This window comes from Neopelma chrysocephalum, unplaced genomic scaffold (genome assembly GCF_003984885.1).
Source record: "Neopelma chrysocephalum unplaced genomic scaffold, ASM398488v2 Primary Assembly neopelma1_42b, whole genome shotgun sequence".
Classification (NCBI taxonomy): Eukaryota; Metazoa; Chordata; class Aves; order Passeriformes; family Pipridae; genus Neopelma; species Neopelma chrysocephalum.
The window spans coordinates 557,490-570,743 of NW_020897701.1; the positions used below are offsets into that span (position 1 = coordinate 557,490).

At 36.0% G+C, this 13,254-nt stretch overlaps 1 protein-coding gene across 1 annotated transcript; it reads right to left on the reverse strand.

The window, feature by feature from the left end:
* Positions 1 to 231: 231 nt before the first annotated feature.
* On the reverse strand, positions 232 to 12,820 carry TDO2 (tryptophan 2,3-dioxygenase). The gene is made up of 12 exons (XM_027676864.1): positions 12,706 to 12,820; positions 12,225 to 12,330; positions 10,990 to 11,080; positions 10,283 to 10,353; positions 8,442 to 8,569; positions 6,693 to 6,879; positions 4,777 to 4,884; positions 3,847 to 3,958; positions 3,668 to 3,725; positions 3,081 to 3,160; positions 2,387 to 2,477; positions 232 to 1,221 (listed from the first exon to the last, which is right to left on the reverse strand). The coding sequence occupies exons 1-12, from the start codon at positions 12,738 to 12,740 to the stop codon at positions 1,068 to 1,070; spliced, it is 1,221 nt and encodes a 406-aa protein (XP_027532665.1). The 5' UTR covers positions 12,741 to 12,820; the 3' UTR covers positions 232 to 1,067.
* Between the last annotated feature and the right edge of the window lie 434 nt (positions 12,821 to 13,254).

Here is a 13,254-nt window from a genome sequence, read left to right on the forward strand (position 1 = left end):
GTTCTGCTACTTACTGATTTTACTTGGCTGAAAACTTCAGATTAACAAAATGAAAAGTCTTCTGTACTCTCAGAGTGTTGTGTAGTATGGCCTTCCCTGAGTGGTTTACAAACAACAAACAGCACACTTCCATAACTGGAAAACAATTGCTATGGTACAGAGAACACACCAGAAATTCAGGCCTACGGTGTGTGTCTTTCCAAATGGAGCATTTAAAAAGACAAGAGTCCATTTACTGAGAAGACCACACAGTTTTATTGATATTCTATGGCCAAACTTACCTTTATTATGTATCAGTTTTATCCTTATTTCAATGATAGTTTGCATAAAAGCCACTTTAAATGCCTGTCATACTGTTGTTTGAACTTTTTGGTTGCTTTAGAAGAAGACTTAACAGAAGATGAGCTTTAATACTGCTTTATTTGAAGTGCAAAGTAAGTACTTGTATCTGCTATTCTTAACGGTAAGTATTTCTACAGAAGGGATTTACATTCACATGTAACCTATACGTAGCAACATGATTGTTGATGTATGTATAAGTTCAGGATGCTGCAGTTCCTACAGATTCTGGACTTACTTTTTAAATATAGCTTTTGAAACTCCTAGCCCAAAATTCCTTTTGAAATTGCAGTAGAGCTCAGAAACTGATATTTCTCTGAAGATGATGAGACTGATTATATCCTCAACCAGACATAAATTAGTAACAGCCATTAGGCAAACAAATAAATACAAAAATATGTACAAATAAGTCAGGATCCTCATAATTCCATATAATTTGCTCTCTCTCTCTAGGTGTAGGTTTTAAGAAACCAACTAAGAGTTAAATTGGTCATTGAGTTGGATTGGGGTATCATTTTAGTCTTAGTATAGGCTAACTCAATGCAAATTATTTTTTCTACAAACAATTAAATTTCTTCCACAAGCCAATCATACTATTCACATAGCTGTCATACATAAATACATATTTACACTCCTACACTCCATGAGAATAGCTGTTGTTTGAGGGGTAGCACCACTTAAGGTGAAAGTCATGAAGTTCTTTACAGCAACTAGTGTAGAAAAGCAGTCTAGTCAGAGTCGTCGCTGCTGAAATAGGAACTATCGCAATATTCTGCCATGTAAAGGAATTTATGAATGGTTGGGTTCATCTTTGGTATCCAGTGTCTTGGCACTAGAAACGTTGAAAGATTGAACAAATCCACAAATACCTTGTATCTGTCACTGAAAAAGACAATTGGAATAATAAATACATCAGCATAAGAAGGCCATAATTTCTAAATCCTCAGCAATCATTCCATCTCATTAATTCAATAACGTTTCTGCACTAACCCTCCTGAATATTGCAGAGCAAGAATACAAACCTAACTGTTTCTGGGGCAGAGCAGATTAGGCTTAAAAAGGGAGTGGGGTTGCTATAGTCATGTCCTTCTTCTGAAATTGCAGAGTACATAGGGTGTAATCTCCAGACCTTCACTCTTGTGGTAGATACGTAGTAGTATTTATGTAGGAGAGCGTTAACATGAAATTAAGGAAGACTGGGAAGGCTTTCTAAAAAAGACAATGTACCTTCAATCCTCAAATTCAGTTCAACCATCTGCTTTCTACTCTGCCCTTTGTTACAATGGTGGTGATGGTGATTGTTGCTCGCAGCCATACATAGTAGTCAGTGACTATGTACAGTTTCTCTTCGAAAACAAACCTCAAGATCCTCTTATAAGGAGGTCTAAATATCCTTGTGCTTTTTTACGTAATGTTGTTCAGGACTGCCAGAACAATTGCAGCTAGAAGGCTTGAATTTTGTGTAAAAAAAAGTTCTACTCATTCAGAGAGTTCTGTCCTCAGGCCACAACTATCCCTTTTAAGTTTCTGCTTCATCCAACAGAAGGAAACGTTTCTGATCATTGCATACACAGCTTGAGAGTATTAATTACTATCGGCTAAGATTATATTCAATCCCAAATTGAAGTACCTCAGGTTGTGCAATTAGTGGTTACACTAAGGAATAAAGAAACTTCAGTTGCACAGTAGACGGGACTCATTTCCAGCCTGTGTCACCTCATTAACTTGTGCTACCTGGCACACAAACTAGATAAGAGAGGGTTAATATTATTTGCTATCACAGTAACGTCTGGATCCCTTGACTGAGAATTATACATGGCACTTTGCATGAGTGATCAAAAGAAGGTTTTTTTTCCCCAGAAGGCTTGGAATTTATATATGTCAGCCTGATAAGTAAATGTACAACAACCAGGAGGCGATGCTAGAGTCCCAAACGAGAAACAGCAGCCCTTTGGCCTCCAATGAACTGTCTGAAATATGTCTCCTAGCATTAGAGGTTTTATGAACTGTGTTGTTGCAGGTAAGAGGGGAAACACATTATTCTTACCTCACTGTTGAGCGCAAATAGTGGTAGCCTGATGAGCCTCCAGTGCCAGCCTTGCTGCCAATCATTCTGTGCACCAAGCAGACATGGTTATCTGAGTGATACAAAAGAAGTAAATGGCATGTATCTAAACACTGAGTTTATGTTCAGTATTTAGATATAACCAAAGAGTCATGACAAGATGTGTCCCTGAAATGTTAAAGGGCACACAGAGATCTTTACAGAGATACAGAACTACTAGGTTTTGAGAAATGTAGGAGTTAAATCTGCCACTCATCAGTCAACTAATACGAAATTGTTGTTAATTCAGAATGAACTCTCTAATTTTTATACATTATTATGCCCTGATTATACAGAATTAATACATTTACTTATGTGTGTCTAGGTAGGGAAGGAGCAGAAGGAATGTTTTCATATTAAGAGACATCATGATGACATTTGGAAAATATATACCTGTCCCTTAAATAAAAGAATTCACCTAACTTATAGCAGGTCATAGAAATGACAGCTATACCTGTGTATCTAATTATCACAGAAGCAGCTCTTAATCTTTCCTTTTGGCTGAAGTACAAACAAAAAAAATCATGCATAAAGCATTAACTCCAAAGCTCAATTCTAAGACTGGGTATAACTCAGAGACAGAAAAATTTACTTGCATCTAAAAGAGGAGTGTCACAGTCAAAAAAGTGAAACTTACATCTCCATTTGGTCATGAGTACATCAAGATCCATAAGGGAGGTAAGAAGCTGAAAGGGAACCTGGAAACGAGGCTCCTCCCTTGGAAAATGAAAGAGAAGACAGTGAGACCTCTTGGCCTATACTGTATTTTTCAAAGAAGCACTTCACTGGTGCTTAGTGACTTTACATATATTTTTCCTAAATAAGTATTGAAATGTTAATGGATATTTTAACAAATGCTTCTGCCACGTACGACTTAATCTGCACCTTTTCCCTCCTACTTGGAAAAGTACTCCAAATCTTTCTAGGACAGGTAGAACAGTTTGAACAAGGCATTTTCTAGTTACCATCTGAGGAGCACCATCTGGTCAGACACAAACCAGACACCCAGAGGGGCCACGTAAGACATTCAAAACTCAGCTAGACACGGCCCTGAGCACCCTGATCTGACTTTCTAGTTGTGTCTAACTAATTAGGGTTTCTGTGGAGGGTTGGATTAGATTACTTTCCAAGGCCTGTTCCAACCTATATAAATCTGTGCTGCTGTTCTTAATCTTCCCTTCTCCTCCTGCCTGAAAGCATTAAAGATACATCTTCTAACATTACCTGTAGAAGTAGATCATTAAGGCCCCTTTCAGTGCTTTGTAAGACAGTCGTCTTTCTCCTGCAAAATAGAAATGTCCTTAGTTTGTTACTGATTCTCCTGCAAATTTAGTGCTATTATGTGATTATATATATATCTCATGTATAAAACTTACAAATTTACATAAAATATTACAATCTACCTTTACTGAGGAGATGTTCATGGCGTTTTTCATCAAATAATGAAAGTAATACATCTCTCTGTTTTTGAAATTCGGACAGTAAGTCATCCTTTTCTTCTGATTCTGTTTTGGCCTTTGATATTTAAAAGAAAAACAGGTTTTAGAATTCAATAGGGAAAATTAAGCACTTGAACGACTCATTATGCAACTTTTATTTTCATCATAAATACTCTGAAGTTGGCATCTTAGATGTAAGAACTGTATTTTCAAACAAAATACGAGTCACTGACCTTTAAAAAGTGCAATTACCACAAAATATACAATTAAATAGATGCCAACACAATTCAGATGAATTTATGTCCAAACAAACTTGTATCACATTAATTTTGGTCTAGAGGCCTTGAAAACATTTAATCTTAATTTGTTTGAAGTCCGATTTATTTTGTTTTCAAGGTAAAAAGAAGACATCCTTGCACAGCTTTGGGTAAGAAAAGTGTATATAAAAAAGTTTAGGTAAATTAGAAAGTTATAAACAGATATTCTCAGGAAATTGATTAATTCTTATTATTTTTTTTCATTAAAAATGTACTTAAAGCTACAGGTCATAAAATATTCAGGGATTTTCTGGTGCTTATGTGCCAGTGTAATTCAAATGATCATAGCAGCCAATTGCCACATACTGTTAAAAAGATATGGGCTGTTTATAGTGACATTCCATACTCACAGCTAAGGGGCCCAAATTTTGTGTATACTCTGGACTGTTGATGCAAGTACGAACTAAAGGTGAAGAATTTGCAATTTTTTTCTGCTTCTTGCAGACAGAGGCTGATGAAGATTAAGTGAAGTGAGTGAGAGACTGTAAGTGGGCCAAAAATCAAATTTATGATGGAATGTTATTTTGCCAGCTGTCTTTGCTTATAGCTAGTTCAATAGTACACATATACCATATACCTGTATCAAGGCAAATTCCTCTTCTAGACCTTTTAAAACATTCACTTCGAATTGTCCCCAGAAATCAAATCCTTCTGCTTCGAGTCCTGGAGTTCTTTCCAGCCATGCCTTTAATAATAATAATAGCAATAACAATTATGGTAATAGTGTGTTTAAACAATAACAATGCAAGCTCATTACCCTAGAATTACAAGTTATACCAACATAAATTTTACTTCTTCAGTTGTCCCGGTTTAATATCCTTTAGAAGTACTTATTGCTGGAGTAGGCACATATGATGACTTATACCTGCATAATGGTGCTGTACACAACCCCCCACAGGTTCCAGATTAAATGACCAGTGTTGGAAGACAAAAGTTGTCTCATTCTAAGGGTATATTTGAAAAAAACTCCCATGTGCATACAGGAAAACAATCTTATTCCACATATATATAGGATAATTGTAATGAAAAATCTCAGAAGGAAGATATAAAACCATCTGTAGAACCAGTTTTTATCATGTCAGATAGGCTGAATACTGATCGAGCCATCTGTCATTAACCTAAACCACAATATGTGGTGATACAAGCTAGAAATTTACTCGACAGTTTGCAAAGCTTTCTCTTTGGTTTCTTTTTAATAATGGAAATTAAATTAGGAAGGAAAAATAGGAATCCTTATGGTTGAATTCCCTTTAGAGACCACTTAATTTTCCTCCTTCTTATCTGAAAGATACAGGAGTAGGACATCTAAGTTAATGAAGAAAAGTTAAAGAAATTTAAATGTTCTATATCAGGTATTACTAGACAGACAGGGCTAATAAAGTGGATGATGGTTTTTGAGATTTATACTGCATATTTCTTTAAAAAGTTATCATAGAATCATTAAGGTTAGAAAAGACCCATAAGATCATCTAGTACAGCTATTACCCAGCACTGCCATTTTCACCACTAAAACCATGTACCCAAGTGCCACATCTACACATCTTTTTAAATACCTCCAGAGATGGTGACTTAACCACTTCCCTGGGAAGCCTGTTCTAGTGCTTGAAAACCCTTTGGTGAAGAAGTGTTTCCTAATATCCAGTTTAAACCTCCCCTGGCACAACTTGAGGTGGTTTCCTCTTGTCCTGTTGCTTGTTACCTGGGAGAAGAGATCAACCCCCATCTTGCTACAACCTCCTTTCAGGCAGTTGTAGAGATGGGTAAGATCCTCTCTGAGCCTCCTTTTCTCTGGGTTAAACAACTCCAGCTCCTTCAGCTGCTTCTCATAAGAGTTGTACTCCAGACCCTTCACTAACCTTGTTGACCTTCTCTGGACATGCTCCAGAACTTCAATGTCTTTCCTGTAGTGAGGGACCCAAAACTGAACACAGAATTCAAGGTGTGACCTCACCAGTGCCGAGTACAGAGATCACTGCTCTGGTCCTGCTGGCCACACTATTGCTGATACAAGCCAGGATGCCACTGGCCTCCGTTATGTGAATTTTGTGTACGAAGATGATGAGGGAGTTGGAGAAATTACTGTGAGTCATTTGTAACTCTGAGACCAAGTCATTAAATCAAGGTAAGTGATTTTAACCTCTCTGATAGCCATCACTAACAGTGGAAATATTTTTAAAGTTTTTTTCTCAAAAGGTCTTACAGTAATGAAAAAAATGCAAATGAAGCAATATATTTACATTCTTAGTTTGCATTTCCACAGTGAAATTTACAAGTTTAGCAGTCAGAATTTTCAGACTAAAGGAAATGCTGTGAAAAGTCAGTTTACTAATGACTAACTCTCATACAAATATTGATAAGAATCCAAAACACAATTGACAGGGAAATTGCCAGTATGCTTGCTTCTCTTAAGAAGAATTTGGCACTGACACCAATGAAGGACATTCTTAGGAGATGGGGGAAAATGAAGCAAGGTCTTAAGACAGACATTGTTACCTCCACAAGTTGCAGTAGTGTTGGTTCTTGCTCTGATTTAAGCACTAATTCATAATCCTGTCCCTTGAAGTTATCACGATAATGCCTTCTGTTATAAGGGACTCTCAGACTTTGGGGAACTCCAATTTTGTTCTCTAGCAAGCGAAACTGCAGGCTCTGAAAACCTGAGGCTGGGCTTAGGTGATATCTTTGGGAACAGAAGAAAAGAAGATACAAAAATGCAGTATATAATTTGACAATGATGGGTTTCTCTTCTCAAAAAACCAAAACCAACCACAAACCAACAAAAAAAGCCCAAACCAACCATATTTCACATTTAAAGAACATCAAACAGCTATATGAACAATTTTTATATGACTGCAATTAAGAAAAGGAAAAAGCTATTTTAATGCAATGACAAGGTACATATAACTTAATCACATTTTCTAGTTATATATTGTTTGTGCATACAGAGATACATTCACACGCTTATGTTTGCATGGTGTTTTAAAGTGGCAGCTTTGTGCATGTGATGTACAGGAGGAAACATTAGTAAATATCATTCTCTTTCCAAACAGTATAAGCAGCTTCACCCCAAATAGATACTACAAAAATTTCCACAGCAATATGTGAACAATTAATGTATTTTAAGTAGGCTTGTTACTCAGGATAATTCCTATATATTGGTATATATAATATATATGTGCAATATTATATTTTGCCTTATTCTATACAGTAGAATAATGTTCAGAAAAACTTTTAGTGGGTTTTGTTTGAGGGATTAATTAAGGGCATTCTCTCAAAGTTAAATTGTCTGTGTTGAAAAAATTACTCATAGAAGTATCTTGAAATCCCACATTGTTAGATAATTGTAAAGCATTTTGAACAACTAGACAATTACAGATGTTTCAAACTTCCCAGAGCAGCAAAATTGTAGTTTTCTGGTTATTTTGGAACATTAAAAGACAGAAAGGAAAGGGTACTAAAACAGTGTAGAAGTGAATGGGATGCTGGATGGCACTGAGGTCACAAGTCAGACAGGTCAGTGACAGAAGCAGAAGAACAGGAAGGCAAACAGTGGATGAAGCTGTCACACATGGTAGTATGGTGGAAGGACCCAAATGAAGTGAGGGAAGAGATAGAAATGCCATGGGAGAAATGAGATGATCCAAAGGATCCCAAAGAAAGCCTGGGCAGAAAGCAGAAGAGCTACCAACCATCCAGCCCAGCAAGATTGGGCAGCAGGAATTATTAGGGAAAAAGGAGAAGGGACAGCAAAGCTTTCTTCAGCCACTTGAAGCTTCCAGCACTGCAGACCCACTGAAACATGAAGGAAGGAAACACTATGCAAACCAAGACATCTGAAAAACCTGTTTTATAATCTACAGAGAGTGCATTTCTCTTACCCAAGCACTTCTATGATTTACCATAGAAAAAGGTTGCAACTGTGCAGCGCCAAGTTTCAAGTAAATTGTTAACAGAACCATGAGCTATTTCTATTGTTTGAACTTTTGACTCTGAAACCATTCAGCTGCATCCTACACATAAGCATCAACTATTCACTTGTACTCCTTTGCAGAACATGTTGGACTCACGCTCAATTTCTTAATTGACCTTAATTGACACTTTAATGTCATGTTTGTCCCTCTAAGATATGCTCCCACGTTGCTGAATGATGATGCCGTCAGCACATGTCCAAAATTCACAATCAGTTCTAAGGATAGGAATTACCAGCTAGTGGATTACTGTGTAAGAATAGTAAGTAATTACCTGAAATCAAAGAAGTCCAGTGGAGTCATAGTTTCTAAAACTGAGAATTGTTCCACAAGTAATTTCAGAATCAATGAAATTCTATTCATTCTAGTAATAACCTTCAGCATGTTCCTCTCATCTCTTACCTGTAGAAAAAAGAAAGATCATAACCAGACAGAATGGTGTTCTCTCTAGGTCCCTACCAAGTTATTTCACATCTTTTCACTGTTGTACATCACTTTAGTTCCCAAGTCCTTCCCACGTGAAATCCATAACTGCAGAATCTCATGTAGAATAAAGCACTCTGTTTTTAACTGAAAACAGAAACTACAATTTTCAAAGATTGAAATATTTGATTTTTTTTTCTGACAGATGATACAAGTAGGCCAAACATATAAGAATTTTTCTTTTCTATGTTTTTGACTGAAATAGAAGTAAAAGAATTTAAATTCTAGACCAAAATATTATTATTATAATTTCCAATAACTACAATATTAATATGATATAATATGATAATTATATTATGCTTTCTGTTATAATTACTTCCATAATAATTTCTATTATTGTGAAGGAACAAGTCATAAATCAGGTGTGGAAATTCCTTAAAAGTTGAGAAGCAGAAAAATCTGAGAGGTACATCAGGAGAGCACATCTAAAACACGTTTATCAGAAATGTGCATTAGCAAGCAGAGAACAGAGAAGAACTACATCTGGTGGGAAATAGAAAATACTAAATGGAAAACACAGAACTTTTTTGGCTAAGTTGAATACTTTGCCTGCAGAAGAGTCTGCTAAAATATCTTTTAGTTTCAATGGGATTAAACTTCTCTCTAACACCTGAGTATGCAACCAGGAAATATCAAACTACAAAAATGGCAGATGATAATAATTTCCCTAATTGCCTGGCTGTGTACTTGACCTTAACACTGACATTTCAGATTCTGATTAGAAGCAAGGTTTCATTTTTCCCAAAACTAAATATCAAAAAATTGTTCTATTTTAGAACTGATTTGAATCAGTTATAATTTGATATAATGTTAAACTAAAAAGCCAACAAAATAATGAGGGTGGAGGACAACAGAGATAATTTTCTTGTTTCAACCTGGTCTAGTTTCAAATTTTCTTTGTAGACACATGCTCATGATGTACTCAAGGTATTTCTCAAATTGCATGTAGTCAGCCTTTTTCTGTGGATGTAGTATCAAATCAAGAGTTTTCCATTGTTACCTATTGTTATAAGCTTAAGTGTTCAGCTTTAGACAAATATTTAGACATGTTCAAAATATTACTGTTATATTTGTCATTTTCACAAATTCTCACACAATGTGTGATTTTGATTCTTGCTTTTCTGTTGGATTTAATATTACACAACTACGAAAAGATTTCTTTCCCACAGCAGATATTGGACGGAAGGATACTATATGTAAACTTGAAAAACTGAGCAAAGGCAGATGCGACTTTTCGTCATAAAAATACCAGTGAGCCCTCTGGTTTTCAGTTTTGCCTTTGAGCCTGATTTTTCTGCCATAGAGTATTTCCAAGTTATGTTTCTCCTGTTGCCCAGTACTAGTAGGAGAGGATTATGAAAGCATTTTGGCCAATGAAATTGGTCTTGGAGGGTGATCTATGCAAAAGGCATACTTCAGGGGGAAATAAGATTTTGCTAATCAAAAATCTCTACTATCCGGATATAAGAGCCACTCAGCCAAATTTCATTGGCATCATTTTTTGATGCTGTTTTTGAAAAGAGAACATGAACATGTTGCTTTAGTAAACCCAAATATATCAGGCTGAAAGGCGGGAGGCAAGAGAAAGACAGGGCTGAATTTTCCCCAAATTAATATTTGCTTCTAACTTACGTGGCCATTTTGAAAGATCACTCGCACAGAGTCCATTTCCCACAAAATCTGCTTAAACCAAAGTTCATATACTACAACAAGAAAGGCACCGTTAGCATCAACTTTGAGGCTACTTGTTTTTTCTTCCTAGCACTGAGAAAGTGAAATTCTTATATTTTGATTTGAAATTAATAGCCTACACTTACCCTGCCAGCGTACAAAAAGATGTTGACACACAAACTTATTACCTGTCCTTTACATACTTTAGGTATGCTGTCCTTTACTTAAAGTATTACACAAAATAATCTAGACTCAAGAATGTTGACAGAATTTTTTAAAACATGTTTTACACATCAGATATTTGTTGTACAGAATGTTCATTACAAAAGAAGGAAAGAGAAAATCCAGATCTGGTACTCCAGTAAAAGCTAACTCCAGAGCTGCTAACAATCTACAGGTTTCCTGTCAATAACAGGAAAATATCATCAGGCCAGGGCCTGCAAAGCAGGTAGATATGAGCAGTTAGGGAGTCCCTAACCAGTAGGTTGACTTCTAGACAGATTCTAGATGGTTAAAATTGGATTGAAGTTTCAAAGACACAAGACAACACACAAAATTTGCCTATAATAAACTGCATAGCAAACAAACTGTGTATTGCATGTTTCAGCAACAAATAACTCCCTGTAGCAAAAATGTCACTAAACCCCCACTGAACTCCTCCCACTTACCTTGATGCGTCACAATGAAAAGATGCTCATCATGGATTTTTTTCCCTTTCTTCTCACTCTCGAGTTCTTGAGCATTCAATATCTTGTTCAGCTTAAAAATAATAATAAAGAAGACTGTTCTGTAAAACTCTCGATTCTGCTGCAAGAAATGGTAGTCCTACAGTGTACAGCTACTATTTGAGGATAATATTTTTAAAAACTATACCTATAGACCTCACATTCTAGGTTATATGAGAAGCTAGACTAAATGGTCTCAGGTATGACTTTTACTTTTAAATTTAAAAAAAAAAATCTTGCCTAAAATAGAACATTTAGGTACATCAAATAATAAAGTTTGGAAAATCATTTTAAGGGTATTTTTAATTATTAAAAAAACAAACAAACAAAAAAAAAACCAACAAAAAAACAAAACCAGCATGTTTTCCAGATCTTACACATATACTGTCCTGTTCAATGAAAATGGAGTTTCTACAGTAAAATTTCATGTAAACATACAGGAATATCTGCATAAGAGCTCTGATTTGAGGCTGTACTAGACATTTCAGTTTTGGCATTACTATTTTTTTTTTAACTGAGTCAAATTTACAATCCAATTATAGTTGTCTAAAAAGAAATCTTTGCAAGATTCCATACAGTAGAACAAATGTCAACACATTAGTTAACAAGCACAGAGTAATTCCTCTCACTTCAGTTCATGCTGTCACAAAAAAAAGACCAAACTATATTCTTTTATTGCCTATGATATTTTATTTTTACTTATTTCTTAATTACTTCTAGTTTTTGCAGGTCTTGGTTGGGTTTTGGTTTTTTTGTCCCCCCTAGTAATCATCCTATCCCCTAGATTTCTGGCATATATTTTTTCAGCCAGATGTTCTGGGCTTTCATGAAATAATTCAAAGAAATTGCACAGAGCCTGTTGACATGGAGAAATTGCCAGATGGTGATTGTCAAACCAAAGAAAGCATTAGGTTTACCAATATGAATAACTCCCTACCAAACCATTCAAAACACTCATCTTCCTCACAGTTTGAGAAGCCTTCCCACAGTCCATCTGCACCATTCCAGTTGAGACAGGCATCTGTGCCTGTTACTACACATGGAGAGCTCATGTAGATGAAGGGCACTTGGAGACCTCTCTTAGTGACTGGCTGACTGCTGGGAGGAGCGTCAATAACGGGTCCTCCCTCAAATCATAAGAGTAACCAGGACAGCAAACAAGAAATCCTTAAACTTACTTGTAGGTATTCTCCATAAATAAGCCCACCTTTGCTGGCTTTATTTATTCCTTCTTGTGATTTGTCTTCATTTTCATCTTCCAAAGATAGCTTGTTAAAATTAAATCTAAGAGGAAAATTTAAGTAAATATGTAATGTCATTTAATTAAAGAACTATTATTATACCTCCCTTTTTACTAACAGATGCATCTACAATTCAAACAATGCTTTATTTTGAGAAACAGAACAAGTAAAGCAGGCTTTTGAGAAAAATAGTACACCTGAAATTCTTTGTCACAGTAACAGCCCGTAGCATTACATCTAGTTCATCAAATAACAAGTGCTCAGACAAGTCCTTGTATGATCTCTTTTCATTTAGCAAGAGCTACAACTGTCTATTTGCTGCTAATAAGTAATTTCTCTCTGAGCTTTCATATTTTGCATTAACGCTATATCATTACAACTGAATTTTTGAAGCAAAATACAGAGAGGAAGGACTCACAGGTAATTCTTCCCCGCGAAGGGGCAACCACTCATGATTCCAGGATCCAAACTCGCTGAGCTGCACACCAGGGAATATACTCGGTTAGTATTCCCAAATATGCTGCTGCTGCTGCCTTATATGTAACCTTATCTCACTGCCTAGGCCAACCCCCAAATTCCCCTCCTTGGCCCTCAGCCCATCCCCACTATTCAATAATTACAGAAACTATCACAGCACAAAGGTCAATAAGTTCATGTGTTGTTGGCTCTCCAGGGTTGTGGGTTTTTTTCAACCAGTTAAAAAAGGAATGGCTGGCATGCTTGTTTTGTCCTATGGCACATGCTTTTTACCGCAGGGTCTCCACCAGTTGGTTCTTTGGAAATTGGTGTAACGAGTAAGGCAATGAGATGTCTGTGTGTGAGAAAAAGGCAATATTTAATAAATACAGAAATTGTTAAAATAGGTTTTTAACTTTCAGCCTCTTGTATCAAGATACTTTTAAGTTAAAAAAATTAAACTTATGGAGAATGATTTGAGGGGAAGAGGAATCATATTTTTATGGCAGAC